Raw genomic sequence first — 24,774 nt, forward strand, 5'->3', positions numbered from 1 at the left:
AAGTATTAACCCATTAAACAATCCTCTAGCTCCGTTACACAGCAGCCAATGTGAAGAAACGTTCCAATCATCATATACAGTGCTACCTTTCTGTTAAATCCCTTAAGCTGTGATGTTTCATTCATGTTTCATTTATGCTTGACAACTAATTTTGCTGCATTCTGTTGGGATATCTGCTAAAATGGGAGCTACAAGAAAGCCAAACAACAGTAATAGTAATGCCTCTGCTCATTTAATACATATGTTTGACCTCCTGTCTATGATGTAACTGAATTCTGATTTGATGATGTGCATCTGTCCATTAGTTGATATGAAAATCCGCTTTAAATTGTAGGTTTATACTTACTGTGATCGCATTTGCCTGATCAGTTGTGCATCCCTAACAAAGATAAAGATAAAACAATGTAGAGTTCTTAGATTTGACAATGTTTTCTTACATGTGTTTACTATAAGCACTAGAAGACCAAGTTCAGACCTTTACGTTTTACTGCACTTTTCAAGAGATTTTGCATAAATGTTTATTTGAAAAAATGTATTTCTCATTTTAAGCGAGTGACCGGCACGATTATGTTAAAAAAAGGAACAAAAATCTTCTGCCTCTTTGTGCAGATTTTCTGTCATTTTGCCATGTACTCCATGAATCTGGCTTTCCATGCAAGCAGATTAAAGTGGTTTCCCATGACTACAACTAAGGCTCTGCTATTTCTCCAGTCTTTTTATTGGCGCTATCCAATCGATGCGTCTGATCCGCGGTATTACGGAGATCAATCGCATTGGATTACACAATCCCGCTCACATTAGTAGGTTGGAATTGTGTAATCCACTCGCAGAAAAGAGAACGCAGCAGGTTCTATTTTACCGCGGATATCCGCAGCATAGAGCCTATTGTGCTCCATGGTCATGGATATACCCGCTGCCCATACGCAACTACGTTGTGTACGGGCTGCGGGTACCAGTGTCATCGCTAAGCGACCGTGCGGGAAATACAAACAAAAAAAAGGTGTACTGCGCATGACCGCCCGTGTGAGTAGGCAGTTATGCGCATACGCAGGGTCACAGCTAGGCTCACAGCTGGGATTCGCTGCGGGCCTCCGCAAGCGGATTCCACCTACAGCTGCGTGAGCCCGGCGTTATTCAGACCGCTACCTGTAATACGTATTTTACAAGAAGCCCCGTATTTTACAAGAAGCAGTTCCAGGAGCAGCTTGTTGAGCGCTTGCTGTGTGAGACCGCCGCACCTCATCAAGCTTACGGAGACTCACAGAGCGCCACTTTTTACACCCCATACCCACCACTGAGGTCAAGAAATACCCCCCAAAAGGCATGAGAGGAGGGGGGATACACGGTTTTATTGCCCCATGTACCCATCCCAACCAGCCTCCGTAATTACCCTGTCTTCGGAAATACCACACAGTTCACATTATTACTTTTATCTAAGATTTGCGAACGCCGAAAAGGGTGCGGAGTGTGTGGGGGCGGGGGAGAAAATTTTTAGGGAGTCAATTTTTACTCCGTACAAATAAGCAATGGGGCCTGAGATTTATTCAGTTGTGCCCTGAAATCCAACGGGTGTTCCCTCCTTTATAGGCCTTGCCATGGGTCCTGTAAGTAAATTAGGGCCACAATGGGTATGTTTCTGAACTCGGGACAAACAGGGGTATCCATTTGGGGGTGAATGTCTTCATTCCTATGTACCCTGTACAAAAAAATAGTTTTTAAATTTAAAAAATTGCCAAAAAATTGAAAATCGTAACTTTTTCCTTCTGCTTTGCTTAGATTCATTCAAATACTGTGGGATCAAAATACGCAGTACACCCCTAGATGAATTCATTAAGGGGTCTAGTTTTCAAAATTGGGTCATTTGAGGGGGTTCTTTATAGTTTTGGCCGCTCAATGGCTCTATAAGTGGGCAATGGGGCCTGGAATTTATTCAGTTGTACCCTGAAATCCAACGGGTATTCCTTTCATTGTAGGCCTAGCCATGTGTCCTGTAAGTCTATTAGGGCCACAATGGGTATGATTCTGAACACGGGACAAACAGGGTTATCCATTTTGGGGAGAAAGTCTTCATTTATACATGTGCTGTACCAAAAACCTATTTTTAAATTGACGCAATAGCCCAAAAAATGAAAATTGTAATTTTTTTCTTGCTGCTTTGCTTAGATCTATTCTAAAATTGTAGGGTTAAAATACACAGTACACCCCTAGATTAATTCGTTAAGGGGTCTAGTTTTCAAAATGGGGTCATTTGTGGGGTTCTTTATGGTTTTGGTCGCTCAAGAACTCTACAAGTGGGCAATGGGGCCTAAAAGGATTTCAAGCAAAATCTATGTTCTGAAAGCCACCGATTACTCCTTTCATTTTGGGCCCCATTGTGCATGCGGACATAAGATTAGGGCCCCAATGGGTGTATTTCTGAAAACAGCACAAACAGGGGTATCCGTTTTGGGGTGCAAGTCTTCCTTCATATGTGTGCTGTACAAAAAAAGCTGTTTTTAAAATAACAGAATTGCCAAAAAAACGAAAATCCTAATTTTTTCCTTTTGCTTTGCTTGAATTTATTAAAAAACTGTGGGGTCAAAATACACAGTACACCCCTAGATAAATTCGTTAAGGAGACTAGTTTTCAAAATGGGGTCATTTGTGGGGGTTCTTTATGGTTTTGGCCGCTCAAGAACTCTACAAGTGGGCAATGGGGCCTAAAAGGACTTCAAGCAAAATCTATGTTCTGAAAGCCACTGACTACTCCTTTCATTTTGGGCCCTGTTGTACATCCAGACATAAGATTAGGGCCACAAAGGGTATGTCTCTGAACACGGGACAAACAGGGGTATCCATTTTTGGGTGCAAGTCTTCATTCATATGTGTGCTGTACAAAAAAAGCTGTTTTTAAAATGACAGAATTGCCAAAAAAACGAAAATCACAATTTTTTCCTTTTGCTTGACTTGAATTCATTCAAAAACCTTGGTGTCGAAATATGCAGTACACCCCTAGATTAATTCCTTAAGGGGTCTAGTTTTCAAAATGGGGTCCTTTTGGGGGGTTTTCTATGGTTTTGGGCGCTCAAGAACTCTACATGTGGGCAATGGGGCCTAAAAGGACTTCAAGCAAAATTTCTGTTTTGAAAGCCACTGACTACTCCATTCATTTTGGGCCCCGTTGTGGACTCAGATATAACATTAGGGCCACTATGGGTATATTTCTGAACACGGGAGAAACAGGGGTATCCATTTTGGGCTGTAAATCCTTATTTTCATGTAAACTATAGGAAAAAAAGACAGATTTACAAAAATATGAAATTTTACTTTTTCTCCTCTAAATTGAATTAATTCCTGAAAAAAAAACTTGGGGGTCAAAATACTCATGAAAAACATATGTTCACCATTTTGCATAGTTCTCTGCGTTACCCGGGAAACACCATGGGAGGTAACCAAGCAACGTTTCCTTTATATAAAATGACATCAGGAAGTGATAGAATAAGATTCCATACGTAAAATTTGGACGCTAATTCTTTTGCACTTAGAATTAAATAATCGAGTTGGGACCCATTAACTTTTCCTATTTATGACATATTCAATGCTTTTGGCAAATTTCATGTTTCTAGGACATCGGGAAGTGAGAGAATTAGATCCCGTACGTAAAATTTGGACACTAATTTTTTTGCGCTAGAATTGAATAATCGAGTTGGCACCCATTAGCTTTTCCTATTTATGACATACTCAATGCTTTTGCCAAATTTCATGTTTCTACGACACCGGGAAGTGAGAGAATTAGATTTTGTATGTAAAATGTGGACGCTAATTCTTTTGCGCTTAGAATTGAATAATCGAGTTGGGACCCATTAACTTTTCCTATTTATGACATAATCAATGCTCATGCCAAATTTCATGTTTCTATGACACCGGAAAGTGAGAAAATTACATTCCGTAAGTAAAATTTGGACGCTCATTCTTTTGCGCTAGAATTGAATAATCGAGTTGGGACCCATTATCTTTTCCTATTTCTGACATAATTAATGCTCGTGCCAAATTTCACGTTTCTATGACACCGGAAAGTGAGAAAATTACATTCCGTACGTAAAATTTGGACGCTAATTCTTTTGCGCATAGAATTGAATAATCGAGTTGGGACCCATTAGCTTTTCCTATTTATGACATAATCAATGCTCGTGCCAAATTTCACGTTTCTATGACACCGGAAAGTGAGAAAATTACATTCCGTACGTAAAATTTGGACGCTAATTCTTTTGCGCATAGAATTGAATAATCGAGTTAGGACCCATTAGCTTTTCCTATTTATGACATAATCAATGCTCGTGCCAAATTTCACGTTTCTATGACACCGGAATGTGAGAAAATTACATTCCGTACGTAAAATTTGGACGCTAATTCTTTTGCGCATAGCATTGAATAATTGAGTTGGGACCCATTAGCTTTTCCTATTTATGACAATCAATGCTCGTGCCAAATTTCACGTTTCTATGACACCGGAATGTGAGAAAATTACATTCCGTACATAAAATTTGGACGCTAATTCTTTTGCGCATAGCATTGAATAATCGAGTTGGGACCCATTAGCTTTTCCTATTTATGACATAATCAATGCTCCTGCCAATTTTCGATTTTCTTTGACACCGGGAAGTGAGAAAATTACATTCCGTACGTAAAATTTGGACGCTAATTCTTTTGCGCATAGAATTGAATAATCGAGTTGGGACCCATTAGCTTTTCCTATTTATGACATAATCAATGCTCGTGCCAAATTTCACGTTTCTATGACACCGGAAAGTGAGAAAATTACATTCCGTACGTAAAATTTGGACGCTAATTCTTTTGCGCATAGAATTGAATAATCGAGTTAGGACCCATTAGCTTTTCCTATTTATGACATAATCAATGCTCGTGCCAAATTTCACGTTTCTATGACACCGGAATGTGAGAAAATTACATTCCGTACGTAAAATTTGGACGCTAATTCTTTTGCGCATAGCATTGAATAATTGAGTTGGGACCCATTAGCTTTTCCTATTTATGACAATCAATGCTCGTGCCAAATTTCACGTTTCTATGACACCGGAATGTGAGAAAATTACATTCCGTACGTAAAATTTGGACGCTAATTCTTTTGCGCATAGCATTGAATAATCGAGTTGGGACCCATTAGCTTTTCCTATTTATGACATAATCAATGCTCCTGCCAATTTTCGATTTTCTTTGACACCGGGAAGTGAGAAAATTACATTCCGTACGTAAAATTTGGACGCTAATTCTTTTGCGCATAGAATTGAAAAATCAAGTTGGGACCTATTAACTTTTCATATATATGACATATTCAATGCGCGGGCCAAATTTTAAGTTTCTATGACATTGGGAAGTGAGAGATTTAGATTATGTACATAAAATTTTGACGCCAATTCTTTTGTGCTAGAATTTAATAATCGAGTTGGGACCCAATTACTTTTCCAATTTTGGAGATAATCTATGCTCGTGCCAAATTTCATGTTTCTACGACATCGGGAAGTTGGAGAACTTTTGGCGAGTCAGTTAGTCAGTGAGTCAGTCAGTGAGTCAGTGAGGGCTTTCGTCTTTATATATTGTAAGACAGTGACTGACAATGTGCTGGAGGGTGGATACGTGCCACCGAGCGGCCTGGGCTCGGTGGAGGAAGCCAGCATTTCTGTGTCAGTAACGCTATGTTACTGACACGTTGTAGTTTTGTAAGTGGCTCCAAGCCGCATAGTCCGGGCCGGCTTTCCGGGAGTGGTCAAAGTGAAGGGTGGGATTGCCACTCCCACGTACCAGGTGGGGCTGGTACCAGGCCTTATAAAGCCTGGGCCTGCAGGTTAGAGAGAGCATCTGGCTGAGAGCCAGAGAGAGAGAGCGTCTGACTGAGAGCCAGAGAGAGGGCTCTGTGGAGCAAGGAGCCCGGCTAGCCCAGCGGGTGGGCTGAGAGAGCCACAAGGCGAGGTTGACAGGGTGACGCCCCTAACCTCAACACCCAGGAGGGTGTGGTGAGACCTCCACAGGTCTGAGGACCGGACTGGCTGAGTGCAGCAAGCAAGAAGTATTCTGACAGTGAGTAGTCAGGAACAAGCATATGTATAGTGAGAGCTCAGGCGAGCAGGTGTTTATTTCCTTTTTTGGTTATGTTTCTGCTGCAATAAACCCAGGCAAAGCCTGGACTAAAGAACGTTGTTGCCCGGTGTCACTGTCTCTGGCCACGGATGCCCACGCTGCTACTGCCCCTAAACGCTAATCCCTCACAATATATAGAGGATTAATCGCTTACAATCAGAATAAATTATCTTACATAGTCAGTGACAATGTGAATCAATCTTATCCAACTGATATTGCGAGAATTGCAGACTAAGACAGCAAAAAAATAAAAAAGTTAAAACAGCCAGCCTAGACCTCCGTACCCTCAGGAGTGTGGGAGTAAGGGTGAGAGCGTAGCTGCATGACAGACTGTGAGGCTTCATCCAGGTGTCTGGCCTCCGGGGAGGTGGGGGACCACTGGATGATAAGATCATGTGTATCACTTCGGTTCATAGCACCAGCCCACCTATGCTACGACATCGCGCCAACACTTTTTGTAAGCAAGAATGTGAGAACAGAACATAAAAGAAGAAACTAGGTCATCGAAAGGTTCATCCAAGTGAAAGTACTGTCATTAGATAATTTGATACAACACCCCGTTGAAATCAAATAAAGTTTAGCAGTGAGCCAATAATATAAAATAGCAAGGACGGGTCTTACCCAGTATCCTAGCATTTTCTGAGGCGTCTGGTTACACATTCTACATAATGATGTCTGAAAAGAGAAAAAAAAATCATTAAGCGTGAACCTTTTCAATATTGCAAGAACTACTTATGAAGGATGGAATATTAACCAGTGTTGTCCTGAAATCTATCCGTGTTGGATATACCTCATGTGATTGTTTTATTCTGATCTATTATTTATAAGCTCATTCTGCTCGATGCTCTCACACAACACTATTAACCGTTTTGTTGCTGTCTAGTTTTCCCATTGGCTTAATACAGCCCATTTGCTTATTTACCAGTAGAGATCCAAAATGAAGTCAGATCTGTTTGTATCGAGGCCTTCCAATCTGCCGTGAGCAATCAACTTGCTGAAGGAGTTAAGTATTTTATGTTATTATATAGCACATATAGTGTATCGGTGTTAACCTTACTTTATCACATCTAGTCTTTATATAATTCTCATTTATATATTCATAGCTTTCATATCAACTTTAAGATGAATATATTTTGAAGTCGGGATGTAGACATGCGATCTCCTTCTTCTGTTCTCACACTAATTATGCCTCAATTACACGGGTACATTTTTGTCCCATATTATGCACATATTATGTACAGATGTTATACCCCATTGAGTTGCATTTGGGTATGCAGGCATGCACTTTTCATTTGCGCATTTCACACTCATGAAAAAAAAAAAATCACAGCATCTCCTAATTTTGCCCGTATTCGCGTGAGTTAAAAAATACAGTAGATGAAAGATAGGTCCTGCCCTATCTTATATTGCACGTAGAAACACTAAGTTTATATAGGGCATAGCCTGTTTTTTCTCATGTGGTGGAACATTGCATAAGAAAGACAACTGTGAAAACGAAACAATTGCATTCAAAATTGGCCAAATCATGGTCATCTGTTTAAGCCCAAAGGCCTCATGTCCACTAGAAAAATACAATTTGAGCAGAATCTGCTGCGGATTTCGCGCGGATTTGTTTTAAATGGTATTTTTTTTGCATGCAGATATCCGCACACATTGCTATCAATGTGGCCGATCTGTGTGGAGTCCGCGGCAGAATGGAGCATGCCACGTTTTTTCTCCTGTGCGTGAAAAACGCAAATCTTTTAAAATGCCATCCGCGGGTGCAAAAATCAATTTAATGGACCGCGGATAGCCAATGATTCCCTATGGGCAAAATCCGCTGCGAAATCCGCAATTCCATTTAGCTAGTGGACATGAGGCCTAAAGGCTTGTTCACATGGGTATCTGAATCACATAGAAGTTAGCCACCCCCCAAAAATTTTGCCTAACACGCCAGAAAATTGTGTGAATGGAAGATTTTCTGCTCTCAAGTCCTGGGCTTAATCACATACTCACTCGATCGGGAGCAGTGTTTTGCTGAAAAAAAAGCGTTGCTGCTCCGAAAGGAGAGAGATGAATGGAGTCCCCGGGAGAAACCCCTTCATGTCTGTGGGGCTTTCTTTCACTGCAGAGAGAGAGAAATGAAGGGAATCCCCCGGGAACCCTCTTCATCTCAGCCAACAAGGAGAGATTCACCCACAGGGGAGATGGTGGGATTTCCCCCGTAGCTGGGATGGGGGGGTTCCATGAAGGGAAGAAAGGAGGGATTCGCCTGTAGCAGTGATTGAGGGGTTCTCTGCAGGGGAGAGGGATTTCCCTGTAGTGGGTACATGCACAACTGAACGACAGACAATCAATTTGCTTAGTTTTCCATTTTTTCAAATATGCAAACTGAACGACGGATCAGTCATGTAAACAATCATTCATCTATGAACAACTGCCTGTTTACTGTGAATGAAGGCGGGCCAGAATGACCCCCGGCCGGCTGCACCTCCATTCACTAGCAATGATCATTCCTGTGTAAAAGCACAGGAGCGATTCGCTGGCACAACCTGTTGGGCATCTGCGCCCGACAAGCCGTCCCGTGTAAAAGCACCCTTAGGCCGGCTTCACACGAGCGTGACGGGCTCCGCCACGGAATATTCCGCGGCGAAGCCCGTCACGGCGCCCCCCAGAGACTCCATACTTACCAGCGGGTCCGGCGTCTTCGCTCCCGCATGACGCTTCCCCGCCCACCGCCGCCGCGTCACATGACGCGGCCGGCCGTGTCATATGACACGGCGGCGGTAGGCGGATTACGCGGCGGAAATCTGTTCGTGGGAAGGAGGCCTTAGTCTGGTATATATGCTTCAAGGCACTGATGGTTTACCACCATTACAATGTTATATTGTATTTTATTATGTCATATTAATGTGAGAAACTTTAATAAAACACTATATTTCACGTTTAAGATAAAATTACCAGACAATGATAACAGCATTCACATGCATTTGTGTGCCACCTGTTACATTCATTTTCAGGGCAGTTCTGTAAAGAAAAGTAAACTTTAGCTGATTTGCTTTTGACCAGGTATATTGTGAGTGACATGGTGACAATCTATTGCTGATTAGACGAACATCTTCACTATACTCATATTACCAATCCCTCCACCTCTAACAGTGATGTGTTATGATCTGTGTTGTATCTGATACCTTGTAACCCAGCAGTATCCAGTCTCCAGTAACATTCTGTTGCAGTTCCCTGCTCCACCAGTGATATTTGTCTGGACCCAGAATATCATTATACACTAACTAATCTCCAGTGAGTAAGCTGCACAGTGTCCACCCCAGGGGAACGGTACCCATGGTTATCAGGGTACAGTATGGCCCCGCCCCCAGTGCATGCTGGTCCTATGGTTCACATCTGGTTGCATATTACACTCTAGTTATAACATTTTATTCTAATGCAAGCATTGTAACTTGAGACCATAAATTAACAGAAAACTAGTACTTGGTTATGAAGCCCTTAAACATCAATAGGACAAAATAAGGATGCAAGGGGTTGTCTAAGGTCATTGCATGTCAATACACAATAAATTATCCTATACTTCCTTTCCCAAGCCCCTGCATGTCTCAAACTGAATGAGACATCACAGACTGCTGCAGCCAATCACAGACCGCAGCGTTCTAACATTAGGGTTTGTGATTGGCTGCAGCAGCCTCTGATGCCCCGTATAAAGCCTGACTGCAGCCTGTAAGCCCAGTGTTATAGGAGAGACCTGACCTGTGCTGCTGGAGCTGCAGGGACCCAGGAGGGGTGAATATAGGACCATGTATTATGTTTTGAGATGAGGAGAAGTAATTTAAAAACAGCCTAGACAACCCTTCTTAGGCTGGGTTCTCACAAGATGAAAATATCGCTGCTTGGCCGCACCGAAAGACCGCGAGATTTCCAAGGGATAAGCGCAGCTTCAAAACCCGCGACCCCAGTCTCAGGTTTTGAAGCAGCTTTGCCGCCTGCATCTCCGCTACGGCCATCTATCCCTACAGAGAGGAGAGAGGGTGCTGCGGGTAATAAAAAATGAATTGACATGCCGCATCTTTATTTTCCACGCAGCATGTCAGTTTCAGTGCGGCTTGGCCGCAGCATGTGGATGAGATTTTTGCAAAAATCCAGTCCACTTTGCTGGCTAATCCCGGGATTAGGACATTCCACACTGAAATTCTGTGGAAATTCCATCTCGTGTGAACACAGCCTAAAGAAGAAATAGGATAACTAATACAAATAAAGCAAATCATTACATATAAGGGGGAGTAAGAGCTTCTGGAAGACGGGGAATCACTTTCAGTCTGGAGGGCAAGAGTTTCTTCAGGGACCTGTACAATATACACGGCGCACCAGAGAAACAATACAGACTGCTGTGTAAATGAGGAGCTGATCCTGCCGCAGTATAACACATGTAGCACTGGACTATATACTGGCGGGGGGTCACTAGAAAGCCCATCAGCACATGGACTGCTGGAATATAGCAGCAAGCCCACATCATACCCAGCCGGTACCCCTGTGATATACATGGACTGCTGTAATATAGCAGGAAGCCCACGTCATACCCAGCCGGTACCCCTGTGATGTACATGCACTGCTGTAATATAGCAGGAAGCCCACGTCATACCCAGCCGGTACCCCTGTGATGTACATGGGCTGCTGTAATATAGCAGGAAGCCCACGTCATACCCAGCCGGTACCCCTGTGATGTACATGCACTGCTGTAATATAACAGGAAGCCCACATCATACCCAGCCGGTACCCCTGTGATGTACATGGGCTGCTGTAATATAGCAGGAAGCCCACGTCATACCCAGCCGGTACCCCTGTGATGTACATGGACTGCTGTAATATAACAGGAAGCCCACCTCATACCCAGCCGGTACCCCTGTGATGTACATGGACTGCTGTAATATAGCAGGAAGCCCACCTCATACCCAGCCGGTATCCCTGTGATATACATGTACTGCTGTAATATAACAGTAAGCCCACGTCATACCCAGCCGGTACCCCTGTGATGTACATGTACTGCTGTAATATAACAGGAAGCCCACGTCATACCCAGCTGGTACCCCTGTGATGAACATGTTGTGCTGTAATATAGCAAGAAGCCCACGTCATACCCAGCCGATACCCCTGTGATGTACATGTACTGCTGTAATATAGCAGGAAGCCCACCTCATACCCAGCCGGTACCCCTGTGATGTACATGGACTGCTGTAATATAACAGGAAGCCCACGTCATACCCAGCCGGTACCCCTGTGATGTACATGTACTGCTGTAATATAGCAGGAAGCCCACCTCATACCCAGCCGGTACCCCTGTGATGTACATGGACTGCTGTAATATAACAGGAAGCCCACGTCATACCCAGCCGGTACCCCTGTGATGTACATGTACTGCTGTAATATAGCAGGAAGCCCACGTCATACCCAGCTGGTACCCCTTTGATGAACATGTTGTGCTGTAATATAGCAGGAAGCCCACGTCATACCCATCTGGTACCCCTGTGATAAACATGTTGTGCTGCAATATAGCAGGAAGCCCACGTCATACCCAGCCGGTACCCCTGTGATCTACATGTACTGCTGTAATATAGCAGGAAGCCCACGTCATACCCAGCCAGTACCCCTGAGGGAAAAGGGGTAAATATATTGTTTTATACATTTATGTTAAAATTTACCTGTGCATATTTCCAGCAGTACCAACCCTCAGCATAGGTGTTAATCAAAGCATAGCAATGCATGTTCTGAAATAAAAATGACAAGTAACAAACAGATCAGTAAATACCAGTAAGGAGAGCATTATTTTTACGTTCTATTGAGCCTTTCTGGAGGACGAGACAACAACATTCCCTTAATTGAACTCCATATGATACTACATCTTCCTAGTAATTGTCTCCACAAGGGGAATTTGGGGACAGCTGCAACCTTGTTCTGTGATATCTGTTGATCACTTTGCTTTTCATGTGGCTTTCATTAAAAACAGGATTGTGGTGTTGAGAACTCCTTTTAAATGACAGAACAGGAACTTCAAAGGGGCCTTCAGGTCTGGAAAACTCAAGTACCCTTTTAGGACCCGCTGAGTTAGTCGAGGGGAGCTTTATATTTATCACCCTCATCTATTGGAGCAGAGAGCATGTCCAATAACTATATACAGTTTATACAGGGTTACTATAAAACAGACAGACACGTTCAGCAATTTCTAGAAATCAACGTATTAGGGCGCCCATCCACTGGCGTTTGCGATTTTCGTGCGTGAAAAACGCAGCGTTTTCCGCGCGTTTTCACTGCATTTTTGCGCCTTTTTCGCGCCTTTTCTGTTAATTTCCATTGACATTCATGGGTGCATTAAGAGAAAAATAAGGACACATATGCAACTGACAGTTCCTATGTTAAAAATTGCAACGGACTGCAAAAAAAAAACGCAAGTGGACAGGAGCACATTTAATTCTAATTGCTCTTGAGAAAAAACGCAAAACGCAAAGAAAAAAAAATCGCCAGTGGGTGGGCGCCCTTACTCTGCAGGAGCTGCTACAACTATGAGCTTCATAATGATAAGGGCCAAGAGGGGCTGTAAAGAAAGTAATAAATGTCGCTTATGAAAAATGAGTACCGTATATATGCTTATCAATCTATTTTAGCAAAATGAATATTTTAGCAGTATATTGTATGTGTAACAGAAGTCATGACTGATTTTGAGGAAGTAACCTGTGGTTTCTGCCTACACTGAAGGTCTACGTCTGACCTATTGGAATCAGGAAGTTCTAAGGCCAGATGTCTCGGGATGTAGCAAGACAGGGCCTAACCGCAAAGAGTTTTCATCTCTCTCTGTCTAAAATTAATATGTTGTCTGAAAGTCATGTGAAATCAGCTATTTCTTAAAAGTCATATATCAAGTCTAAATGTCATAAGTTTATTGTCAGATATAGAAGTCATGAGTTTAAGATGTGTGGAAATCATGAGGTTATTCCTTGTATTACCAGAGGTCGCATCCCTGCGTGGGCGATCTTCTATATAAACTGAGACTATGCCAATAAAGACTTAGAGTTCATTACTTCACCATATACCGTTTGTATGGTCAGTACTTTGACTCTCGAAGGAGCGCTCCTCCTGCTTAGGTCAATTTGGAACCGACAACATAACTGACCAGTCTGTTTGAACAAATTAACCCTCGACAATAAGTAACCAGAAAAAGCAAGTGAGGAGCTTGTGTATGTCTGTGTATAATGGCCTAAAGTGTAGTGTGTCCTGAGGGGTATTTTGGTGATGGGATATATTTTTCAGTTTGTTGCATGTTTGAAAACTAATAGATCGGTAGGGGGTCTGACGGCTGTTCCTGAGAATGGGGACCCCTGCCCCCCCTCCCCTCCCATTTCACATTTAAGATCCATTCCCCCATTTCTGTAGTGCAGTGGGGATGGAGCCGCTAGTCACACATGGGCAGCAGAGGCTCCATTCCTCTCAACGGCGCAGACAGCCGAGCGTTCTGCTCAGCAATCTCTGTCTGCCCAACTGAAATGAATGGAGCCGTGATGCTTCATGCATTTCAGTGCGTCTGACAGAAGAAGCTGAGCACTGTGTAAAACTACCTCTGTCTGCCCAGGCCCATTGAGCCATCATTTTACACCTATTCAGTGGATGGGTGAAAACTGAAAAAAACCTATCGCCAGAATACCCCTTTAATTATGTGAATTGCAATTTAGTCATTTATCTGTTATTTTTAAGTTGTATTTTTATCTGTACCCTTTCTACTATTTAAAGTGTGCCCCATGATTGATAATGCTGTTCCGCATACAGCTCATACCATGCATACTTTTGTACGAAATGTGTTCATATCACGCATTTAGAATCCCTGAGCTTGGATGGAAATAAGCAGCTTGCTACCCTGAGTTCCATTGACAACAAGAAAAGGCATTTGTTGTCACTGAGCAGACACTCGCTGGGTCAGATGTGGGGGTGGATGGTAGCATGGAGGTGAGGATGACAAGACTGCGAGATGGGTGACACAAGGAGACACGAGTGACAAAGAGGCTAGTTCTAATCTGGCACATTTTTGCTAAATTGGTGGATGAGGGAAATGCCATTTAAGGGTTAGCACTGCTGCAGCATGACATGTCTTCAGGTCGTCAGACGGAAGTCTGCTCTGGTAAAAAGGGGAATAGGAATGCAGGGCAGGCTAGACAGGTCCTGGTAGAGGAGATGATATTATTAAGGGGACAGGCAGGGCAATCTGTTACAAACACTTATATCATTGAACACTGTGTTGTCTTTCTAGTGCTCACGTTTGGCACATTGCAGATTGGGTTGATTACTGGACGGGTTTGGTGATGACCTAGAATCATGGCTTACTTTGGCTCCAATAACAAAGTTAGGGATATGTGGAAAATCCTTAAATTTATTTCAGGGACCTTGAAGGTAAGCTTCGAGCAAGGACCCCCAAAATAGTATTTTTTTCAATTTTGCCTTTACCACATGTTCAAGAGATGGTCTAGGAAGGAGGGCTTTGGGCTCCTGGAGAACTGGGCTGACTTTTCTGTTGGTTACAGGTTCTGTGATATTGATTAACTGAATCTCAATGGGGGGATGCGCAGCTGTGCTCTGAGCGATGATAGCTAGATGATTAGAAGAGTGTTTAAACTAATTACCAAGAGGTGGCAACCACAGAGATAGAGGGGAGGATGAAAAAGACAATAACTAGAGATGAGCGAACCTACTCGTTTCGAGTAATTACTCGATCGAGCACCGCGATTTTCGAGTACTTCAGTTCTCGGGTGAAAAGATTCGGGGGGCTGGGGAGGCGTGGCGGAGCGGGGGGTAGCAGCGGGGAACAGGGGGGAGCCCTCTCTCTCTCCCCCCCCCCCCACTCCCTGCTGCAACCCCCCACTCACCCACGGCGCCCCCCGAATCTTTTCGCCCGAGTACGGAAGTACTCGAAAATCGCGGTGCTCGGGTGAAAAAGGGGCGTGGCCGAGTAGGCTCGCTCATCTCTAACAATAACTAATGGCTGGTTTAGACAAAGTGATTCTCGCTCAAAAATGGCTCAAAGCAGTCTTTTGAGCGAGAATTGTTGGGTCTAACTGCACTGACATTGTGCAGTTTTCGTTAACGAATCTCTGATCATTCTCTTTCAGCATGCTAAAAGAGAACGATCAGCCTTATCAGGAGTTCACAGCGGGATACAGCTGATACTATTTTCTCAGCTGTATCCTGCTCCCTGAACACAGGCTGGGTATGAAGCATAGGCCTACCGTCAGGGGTTGCTGAGGTCACAATGGTGACCCAGCCCCTGCGCTTAAGAGGGCCCAGAGGCCGCTCTCCACCATATACACATGCACATCAGGTCGCACTGTTGGCGGCCACGTGATTAGTGCAGTCCGTTAGACAGCAGGAGCCAGAGATGAGAAGAAGGCAGCAGGAAGGACTTGAAGGGAGGACAGGGGGAGTTGGAGGAGGGGGGGAATGGAGGAAGGAGGAGAAGAGAAGCAGACACAGATGCACTGGACAGCAAGCCATGGCATGAAGTGGAGCAGGGATGATGATGTCATCTCCCTGTTGCTCCCCTCTTGCTGACACTCTATACAGCTGGTCCAGGCCCCGGGGTATGCATCTATCTATCTGCTTGTCTATGTTATATCTATCTCTATCATATCTATCCATCCATCCATCTATCTCTCATATCTCTCTTTCTCTCTCATATCTATCTATGGCTGGTATAAGGTATACATCTCCCTGTATATGCTATATATAATTGCACACCTTACACACAATTAAACCACTTTATTGTGGTTCAAAAGTATAACAAAAAACATGAATACACCCTATGGCCACTCTCACACATGCGTACAGAAAACACAGCTCAAAATCATGGCATTTTTATTGCAATTTCAAGCAGTGTTTTTGAACGCATAGTCCAGCATTAGACAGCACTTTTTAATGCACCTCATCATTGTGATGGGTGAGGAGGTGCATTAAAAACTGTGAAAACGCAAAAGTAGAACAGGCAGCTCTCGAAGATTGCATCGATAGAAACAACACGTTCAAGCTCAGGTCTGAGTAATCCCATTAAAATCAATGGGAACATTGTATCACTGTTAGCACGGTGCTCCGGACGCCTCGCTAATACTAATAAAAGTGGTGTGTGTGTGAGAGTGGTCTAAGGGGCTGCAAACTATATTTCATGTAGTAGAAGAAATGAATCATGTTTGGAAAGATTATGCCAAGGGGCTAGATCATACATGGAAATTCGTTTTGCAGCTGTATGCAGCATGATCTAGGTTTGGTTATGGTGAGGTTGGGACCCAACCTGATCTTTGGCACCTGGGCCTCTGAGCCTTTAGCAACACCCCTGGTATGAAGAACACAGCTCTCCTGCTGTGTTCTGCATACCCCGCTCGGAGTGCTCAGCTGTATAACAGCTGTGCGGTCCGTGAACATAGCAGGAGTATACAGAAGACAGCGCTTTAGCTGTCTTCTGCATACCCTGCCCGGAGCGCAAAGTGATCGCTCAAAACTGTCAATCAAACTGCTGTTTAAGCGAATTTTGTGCAATCACCTTGCCCTGTAAACGATTATCGCTCAAAAACAAGCATAAGTGATCAAAATGTGGATTGGAATGATAGGAGGGGTACAGTTAAAGCAGTTAATGTAGACACACCAAGTAAAAAAAACCCATCAAAACTGCATGCTAGACCTGTGACTAGTGTGACTAATAAAGGCGGCAAACTGGAAGTAATAATTTCTGAGAAAAAGTATGACCTAGTGGAAATGACCAAGACATGGTTGGAGGAGAGCTATGGCTGCATGGTTAATGTAAAGGGTTACTGTTTGTTCAGAAGGGATGGTAAAAGCCAGAAATAGGTTTTACTTGATGTAAAATCCTATTTAAAGGCAGCACTCTGGGAAGAGATATGTGAGGGAGGATATAGGTGAAGTCTCTGTGTATAGAAATATATAGAGCGAAAAATAATAATACGGTCCTAATAGTAGTTTGATAGAAACCACCAAATATAGCAAATTATGGGAAACTGAGTAACTGAAAGCTAGGATCTCATAAAGGAATCAAGTTTGTGTCAATAACTAAAGAGAATTGTCATCATCAACTTGTGCAGGACCCAAGTAGGGGGATGACTCTTTTGGACTTAATATTAACCTCTTAGTAACGAAGTATGTTTGTGCCTTAATGACCAGGCCACATCTAGGAACTCTGATATGTCTCACTTTAACACAGAATTTGTGTATTTTTATTAAAAGTACAACAATTGTGGACAAATTAAAAAACAATTGTCATTTTTCCATATTTGCAACTGCAGTATGTCAAATCTGTGCAAGCATATTGTACACATTTTGAGGACATATGTATTTCCTTCTTTTTACTTTATTCTAGAAGCACATTTGAAGCAATTTAGGAGATGTGCAGTTTTTGAGGAATATTTTGTTTTCCTACTCCAAGCCAAGATTGCAAAGGATCATATGTGTCAGAATTAGAGATGAGCGAGCACGCTCGGTAAGGTCAGTTACTCGCTCATCAGCCTCGCTCATCTCAAGTAACTGCCTTCTCGTTTGAGTGTGCTCTCACCCTCGCCGCCACCCCGGGCACACTCGGACGAGGAGGCAGTTACTCGAGATGAGTGAGGCTGATGAGCGAGTAACTGACCTTACCGGGCGTGCTCGCTCATCTCTAGTCAGAATGATAGATGCCCCCACAAATGACCCCATTTTAAAAATTGAATCCGTATATGTATTCGTTGATAGGTGTCATGAGTATTTTGACCCAACAATTAATTATTGGGGAGTAAATGCAAATCAGAGGAGAAAGATATTTGCAAATATGTCATTTTAAAGACTTTTTTTTGCATAATGCATGTGAAAACGAGAATGCACATCCCAGAATTTATTTGTCCTGTGTACAGAAATATCCCCCTTGTGAACGTAATCTTATGTCTCTATGCACAAAGGGGCCCAAAAGAAAAGGAATATCCAGTGGCTTTCAGAACATAAATTTCGCCTTAAAAGTGTTTCAGGCACCACTGAATACTTGTAGAGCCCATGAGCTGCCAAAGCAATAGAAAACCTCACAAATGATCCCATTTTGAAAACCAGACCCCATGATGAATTTATCTAGGGGTGTACTGTGTATCTTGGCCTCATAATTTTTGAATGAATGTAAGCAAAACGGAAGAAAAAAAGTGTGATTTTCATTTTTTTGCCAATTTTGTCATTGTAACGACAGCTTTTATTGTACAACACACCTATGAATGAGGACTTACACCCTACGGCCACCTGCACACAGCAGAGATGGATTCCGCATGTTTATTTTTTATTCTTTTGTTGCTGCAGGTCATAGGTTCTAAAATCTTTAGTTAGGTTTAGTGGTCTCTGTAGGACATTTCTAGGTAGCCTAGGTTATTGGATCAAGACCACCGTGGGGTCCTGCTATAGACATTGCTCTATTTCAGTTAGTTGCTACTGAATCATTCTCCCAGGTAGTACTAAACAGGGTTAGGACCTGATTTAGTTACCATAGACAGATGCACACCTACAGAAGTTTTATGCATTGTCATTCTTCATTAGCACTCCCGTCTGCAGTTCAGAACTGGTGACAAACTGACTGCAGATAGCTGATCGGATCGGATCTAGTCAATATAGACAGATTTACCCCTATATGAGGTTTGGTCACAAACTGACTATGAAGAACTGATTATAGTAAGGTTCCTAATCAGTGGAGCAGTCAATAGACATGCATTAAACCAAATGAGTAAAAAATGATAGACACATGCGCAGAAGACGGGAAGGGCTTGGGAAATTTAAAATCCCCTTGCTTCTGGCGACCAACGGTAGCCAAGAGCCTGGAGCAGTGACCGGTGGCCTTGTTGAGCGGTCCCCAGTTACATGGTAAAAAGGTAGTGATCTACCTTTAGGCCAGTCTCACATGACCGTATATCAATTGCGGATTCCGCATGCGTTTGATCAGCGGTAATGCATTGGATTGCACAATTCCGCTCACATTAGCAGATCGGAATTACATAATCTACTCGCAGAAAGCAGAACACAATATGTTCTATTCAACTGCGGATGTCCGTGACATAGAGCCCATTGTGCTCCATGGTCATCAATATACCCGCAGAGCATACACAACTACATTGTGTACGGGCTGCAGGTACCCACATCATCGCTAAGTCGCAGTGCAAGAAATATAAACAAATATAGGTGTATAGCGGGTGAACGCCTGTGTGAGTACGCAGTTATGCGCAGTACACGGCCGTACGCAGGGCCACAGCCGGGCTCACTTTTCACACCCCATCCCTGCTGCTGAGGTAACCCCCTTCCCCCAAAAAATAGCGGAGGAGGGATACACAGTTTTATTGCCCCATGTGCCCATCCCCAACCAGCCTCTGTAATTTTCCCTGTCTTCAGACATACCACACAGTTTACATCATTTCTTTTATCTAAGATTTAGGGAATGGCAAAAAATGGGGATGGGGGGATCATTTTAGGGAGTAACTTTTTTTTTGCACGAGTGTGCAATGGGGCTTAGATTTTATTCAGCTGTGCCCTGAAATCCAATGGGTGTTCCCTCCATTATACACGTAGCCATGTGTCCTTTTAGTAGACTAGGGCCACAATGCATATGTTTCTCAACACGGGACAAGCAGGAGTATCACTTTTGGGGTGAAAGTCTTCATTCATATGAGTGCTGTACAAAAATGACGCAATTGCACATATTTGATATATTACAATTGAAAATGTGAAAAAAATTAAAACATTTTAAACTTTTTCCCAATTTTGGCGCTTTTAATAAATATACACAAATTCTATCACATTATTTTTACTACCTAAAATGAAATAAAACATGTAAAAAAACAATGTCTGAATCACTTGGATACGCAAAACCTTTACAGAGTTATTCTATATTAAAGTGACACGTGTCAGATTTCCAAAATTTGGCCTGGTCATTAAGGCGCAAACAGGCTTGGTCACTATGGGGTTAATTTTATTTAGTTTTCTTTCTATGTAAAGAAAATAAAAAGCAATTATCCGCATGAAATAGCGTAATACTTCCTAAACAACGTTATAACCCACTAAAAGTGAAACGTGAAAAAAAATGTTGCATAAATGATGAGTGATAACTTTAACTATGAGTGATAAGTGTAAATAGTAGCTGTTCAGTACTGAATAGCCACTATGTTAACTAAATAGAGAGGGGCGTGGGAGCCTGAGGAGAGAAATCTCCTGTTGCCGCCCCGCTGTGAGCCAGCGACACTAGCCCCCCAGCAGCAGCACAGGGCAAGTCTGTGCGGGGACGAGTATTGGGCATTGTTTGCCCGACATTCGTCCCATCTAAATGGGGCTTTAGCGGCCACCGCAAAAGGTGCAGCTCAGGGGGAACCTAGGAAATGGTGACCATAATATAATACATTTCCACTTGTGTCTTTCAGTTGGGTGTTTTGTTGTTGGGGAACCTCAAATACACCGAACTTCAGGAAGCCAGAACTGACTCAGCTTACAGATCCCCTTAGCCTTATTGACTGGGACAATGTCCTCAGAATAAGGATGTAGTGATGAGTAACTCACTAGAAGAGTTTAGGAAGGGCCTGGATGTCTTTCTTGAGTGCCACAATATCACATATTTATTCTGACTGACAGATTTGTGCTCAACAGACAATTTTTTTGCTTTCCTCTGAACCAATATTGCAGGCTACTAGCAAATAGATCTTCTGAAATATCTTGCTTCCTGGGTGCTCACACGATGCTGACGTCATGCATGTACTGTGCATAGTGCGTGTCTACATGTTTAATGAATTTAGTTATTAACATAACATTGAACGTGTCTATTTATTTTATAGTAACCTCATATAATATACATATCATTCATTCCAACCGCATCTCATCTTGTGCAATTCTCAATGCAACGATGACTGGTCACTCAACCACATATATTGCCTGTATTTCTATCTATCTATCTGTGTTTTTTTATACACTACCACCTGATTCTTACTTTCCACACTCAACAACTCTCTACAATCCATTTATCCTTACAAAGCTGCAGCAGCACCATACTAATCATTATCTTTATTGCACATCTATCTAGAGAATGGCCCACTCTTCCATTAGCACAATCCATAGAAGATGACTATTGCATCTGATTTGGAAAAGCTTGTGTGTTTTCATTAACACTTTGGTGTACACTATCTGTGGTGATAATTAGATAATAGTATCTTATTAGAGATGAGCGAGATCCCTCACTATCCCCCCCCCCCCGCTATCCCCCCCCCCCCCCCCCCCGCACCTGCTCGGACGAGAATGCAGTTACTCGAGAACAGCGATGCTCGCTGGAGTAACTGCATTATCCGAGCGTGCTCGCTCATCTCTATATCTTATGTAAGATAAAAAAGTATTAAAAAATTGCTCTTACTGTCAAAGTCTGAGTAGAACCAGTATCAGGGACTTGTTCTTTGCTGGTGCCTGTAAGGAATTAAAACAGGGGAGACATCATTGTAAGCAAAACCAGAAACTTGTTATCCTTTGATGTTAAGAAACATTTGAGAGCCCAAGGACAATCATTGCCCCGTAGTCCATATCCAGCATATAAAGGGAACCAAAGGATACAAAAAAGCAATAAAGCAAACTTCCAATTCTCTTACATAACTTTGTAACGTACTTATGATACAGTAATGTGTACATCACTTGATGGAAAATAGCAAAGGTTACCAGCAATGGAGATACCGTATGGTTCCAGAGTCACCCAAGTCTCACTGATACGTTCTTTTCTCCTTTCATGTGAATTACCCTGTTCTACACTGAATCGGTTTGTCTTATGTATTGCAGTGTTTTAATATAGGATTCTGTCAGCATCTGTACATCATTCTGTTTTAAATAATATTGTTTATTAACCCCTTAATGACGCAGCCCTTTTTTTTTTTTCATTTTCGTTTTTTCCTTCCCACTTATGACAAATCGTAGCTCCTTTACTTAGCCATCGACGTCACTGTATGAGGGCTTGTTTTTTGCGGGACAAATTGTAGTTTTCAATGGTGATATTTAATGTACTGGAAAACATTTTGCCATTTTCAGTGCTTCTTTTTTCTACGGCACACAAAGTGCAACAAAAATGACATGATAACTTTATTCTATGGGTTAGTACGATTACTACGATACCAAACTTATATAGTTTGTTTTTGCCATATCGGTGGTCGTTAAGGGGTTAAAGTAGTCCTCCTATGTTATAAGACCTCTTTGGCTCAATCATCACATACTGTGGGCATGCATGCAGCATAGGTTCCACTTATTTACTATAGAATGTATCCATTGCATTTTGTTGCTATTGTAAATTGTGTTTTAGAGATTTTTCACCTCCCTCACTAACCCAATCATATCATGGCTTAAATAATTTTCAATATATCCTACACTGGTGCTCAGCTATCTAATAAAAGCTTAAGGCCCATTTAGACACAATGATTATCGCTCAATATTTGCTCAAAAGCTGTCTTTTGAGCGATAATCGTCGTGTCTAACTGCTCCGACATCATGCAGTTTTCTTTAAGCAGTTGCTGATTGTTGTCTTTCAGCATGCTGAAAGACAACGATTTGTCTTATCAGGAATTCACAGCAGGATACAGCTGATACTATTATTTCAGCTGTATCCCACTCGCTGAACACAGACGTGGTATGAAGAACACAGCGGTCCAGCTGTGCTCTGCATAGCCCGCCTGGAGCGCTTGGCTGTATAACAGCTGGGTGCTCCGAGAAGAAAACAGCTGGATGCAGAAGTAGTCTTCTGCATCCACTGCTCGGAGCGCCAAGTGATCGCTCATCGGTTGAGTGATCACCTTGCACTGTAAAGGCACACAACAATTATCGCTCAAAAGACATCTTTTGAGCGATAATCCTTGTATCTAAACCAGGCTTTACTGTCTCCTCTATCATTCAGGATAGGAGGAAATGCTGATTCCAATCATTTAACTCATTCATTTCCTCAGTCAATATGAATGGGTTATGATCAAAGAATTCAAATAACCTAGAAAGGATCCTAGAGATGTCTTTACAAAGCCTTTGTTAGGACATTAGATGTTGCATCAGCACAGCTTGCGTCATAATGTCTTTGAGCATTATGTTTTAGCATAAAGAAGTATGCCCATACATTCTAAGTGAGTTAAAAAGCAATGTCTTCATGGAACTTAAAAAAAACTTGTATTAAAAGGAATAAAAAAATTTAAAAAGTCATTCTAAGCATGAAAGAACATTTGTCACGCATATGCTGCATGAAAAACAGTTTATATCCACATGACCATAAAAACTGGGAGAAGTTAAAAAAGGTTATTTAAAGTGACCTCGAACCTCAAGCATTATGAAATATGATTATACACGAGGGCAAAATTGCATTTTTTTGTATCTGCCAAGCAAAAATAGTCTATAAATGACACAATGAGTTATTTATATCCCCAAATAGTGCATAAAAAGCTACAATGTCATCCTCTTAAAACAGAGTCATACATCAATGTCAATGAAAAAAATATACAGTTATGGTTGCTGAAACTCAGAGAGGCAAAATAAAATAAAGACTGCCATAAAGGCCCAAACAAGTCTTGGTGGATACTAAGGTAATAATAACTATGAATTAACACAAATCTTATAGGTACATTTACAGGTACAGTTAAATGACCTTGTATTATTATACGTCATGTTTTGTAATAGAAATGAAATCTTATTTTAACCATTGATGAGAATTTAAACTGACTGCATAGATGAGACAGATAGAAGATAGAAATAGTACATGGCATCACTGTATGTTTTTATCCAGTAGAACATAAAAATGTAAGATACTGAAAAGAATTATAATCTTTCACTTATGATTTTTTTCATTAAACTGTTTTACTTATAATAACAATTTGTTGCATTTCATTTAATTTCTACCGTGACATTTTACAAACCTGCAGAGGCAAAGTTTTGGTTATGTTCAACCGTTTTTCCTTACTTGCATATGGGGACAACTTTTGACTGATGAGAGATAGGAGGTAATTTTCCTTACCCATAGAGCACCAAACACGGCAAAACTAATTTTTAAGTCGATATTTAAACAGAGATTTTCATATAAGCATCATGAAAATAATAAGACAATTAATTTACCTAATTAACCAATAAAATGCAATTAATGTAAAACTTACCAATGAAACTGGCAACGCTCAGACAGAGGAAGATGACTGCAAGTTTCATGATGCAGGTGTAGTTAAGCTCTTAACTTCAAGAGAAAATAAGAGCTGGTTTTAAATCTTAGTGTTACGGGCACCCTTTATATAGATCCAAGATGATGCTTGAGGGCGATGTTGTCATCTTTCCTTATTTGCTGATTGGCACAGTAGTAAATGTTGTCATTATGCCAAAACTTTATTACTAGGATGTGCTTACTGTCTATATTTATCAAAAAGATGTATTTTCTTCTAAACATTCTATATTCACTTTGGGTCCCATTGTACCTGCAGTGATTAGATGCGCAGGATTCTAAATTGATTATATTTTTAAGTTCTAAAGTTTTTAAAATAGGAAGATGTTTTAAATGTAATAATTATTTAGTAATAATTACACCAATAATAGAAATAATACAAAACAGAGAGTAAAAAATATATTTTTTATTAGCCA

The 24,774-nt window shown here is 41.8% G+C and overlaps 1 protein-coding gene across 2 annotated transcripts in view; it reads right to left on the minus strand.

Annotated features, from left to right (window-relative positions):
* LOC136611528 (uncharacterized) overlaps positions 1-24,396 on the minus strand; it is a 41,905-nt gene extending 17,509 nt beyond the window's left edge. Inside the window, exons 1-6 of one of the 2 annotated variants that reach the window (XM_066591200.1) lie at positions 24,303-24,396; positions 21,554-21,603; positions 11,823-11,888; positions 9,076-9,141; positions 6,757-6,810; positions 347-379 (exon numbers count right to left, since the gene is read on the minus strand). In XM_066591200.1, the coding sequence (XP_066447297.1) occupies positions 347-379; positions 6,757-6,810; positions 9,076-9,141; positions 11,823-11,888; positions 21,554-21,603; positions 24,303-24,351 (318 nt within the window). In that variant the 5' untranslated portion in view covers positions 24,352-24,396. The remainder of the gene's footprint in view (positions 1-346; positions 380-6,756; positions 6,811-9,075; positions 9,142-11,822; positions 11,889-21,553; positions 21,604-24,302) is intronic. The other variant, XM_066591201.1, reaches the window with a different exon arrangement.
* Positions 24,397-24,774: the final 378 nt, after the last annotated feature.

The sequence above is a fragment of the Eleutherodactylus coqui genome, chromosome 2 (assembly GCF_035609145.1).
Source record: "Eleutherodactylus coqui strain aEleCoq1 chromosome 2, aEleCoq1.hap1, whole genome shotgun sequence".
Classification (NCBI taxonomy): Eukaryota; Metazoa; Chordata; class Amphibia; order Anura; family Eleutherodactylidae; genus Eleutherodactylus; species Eleutherodactylus coqui.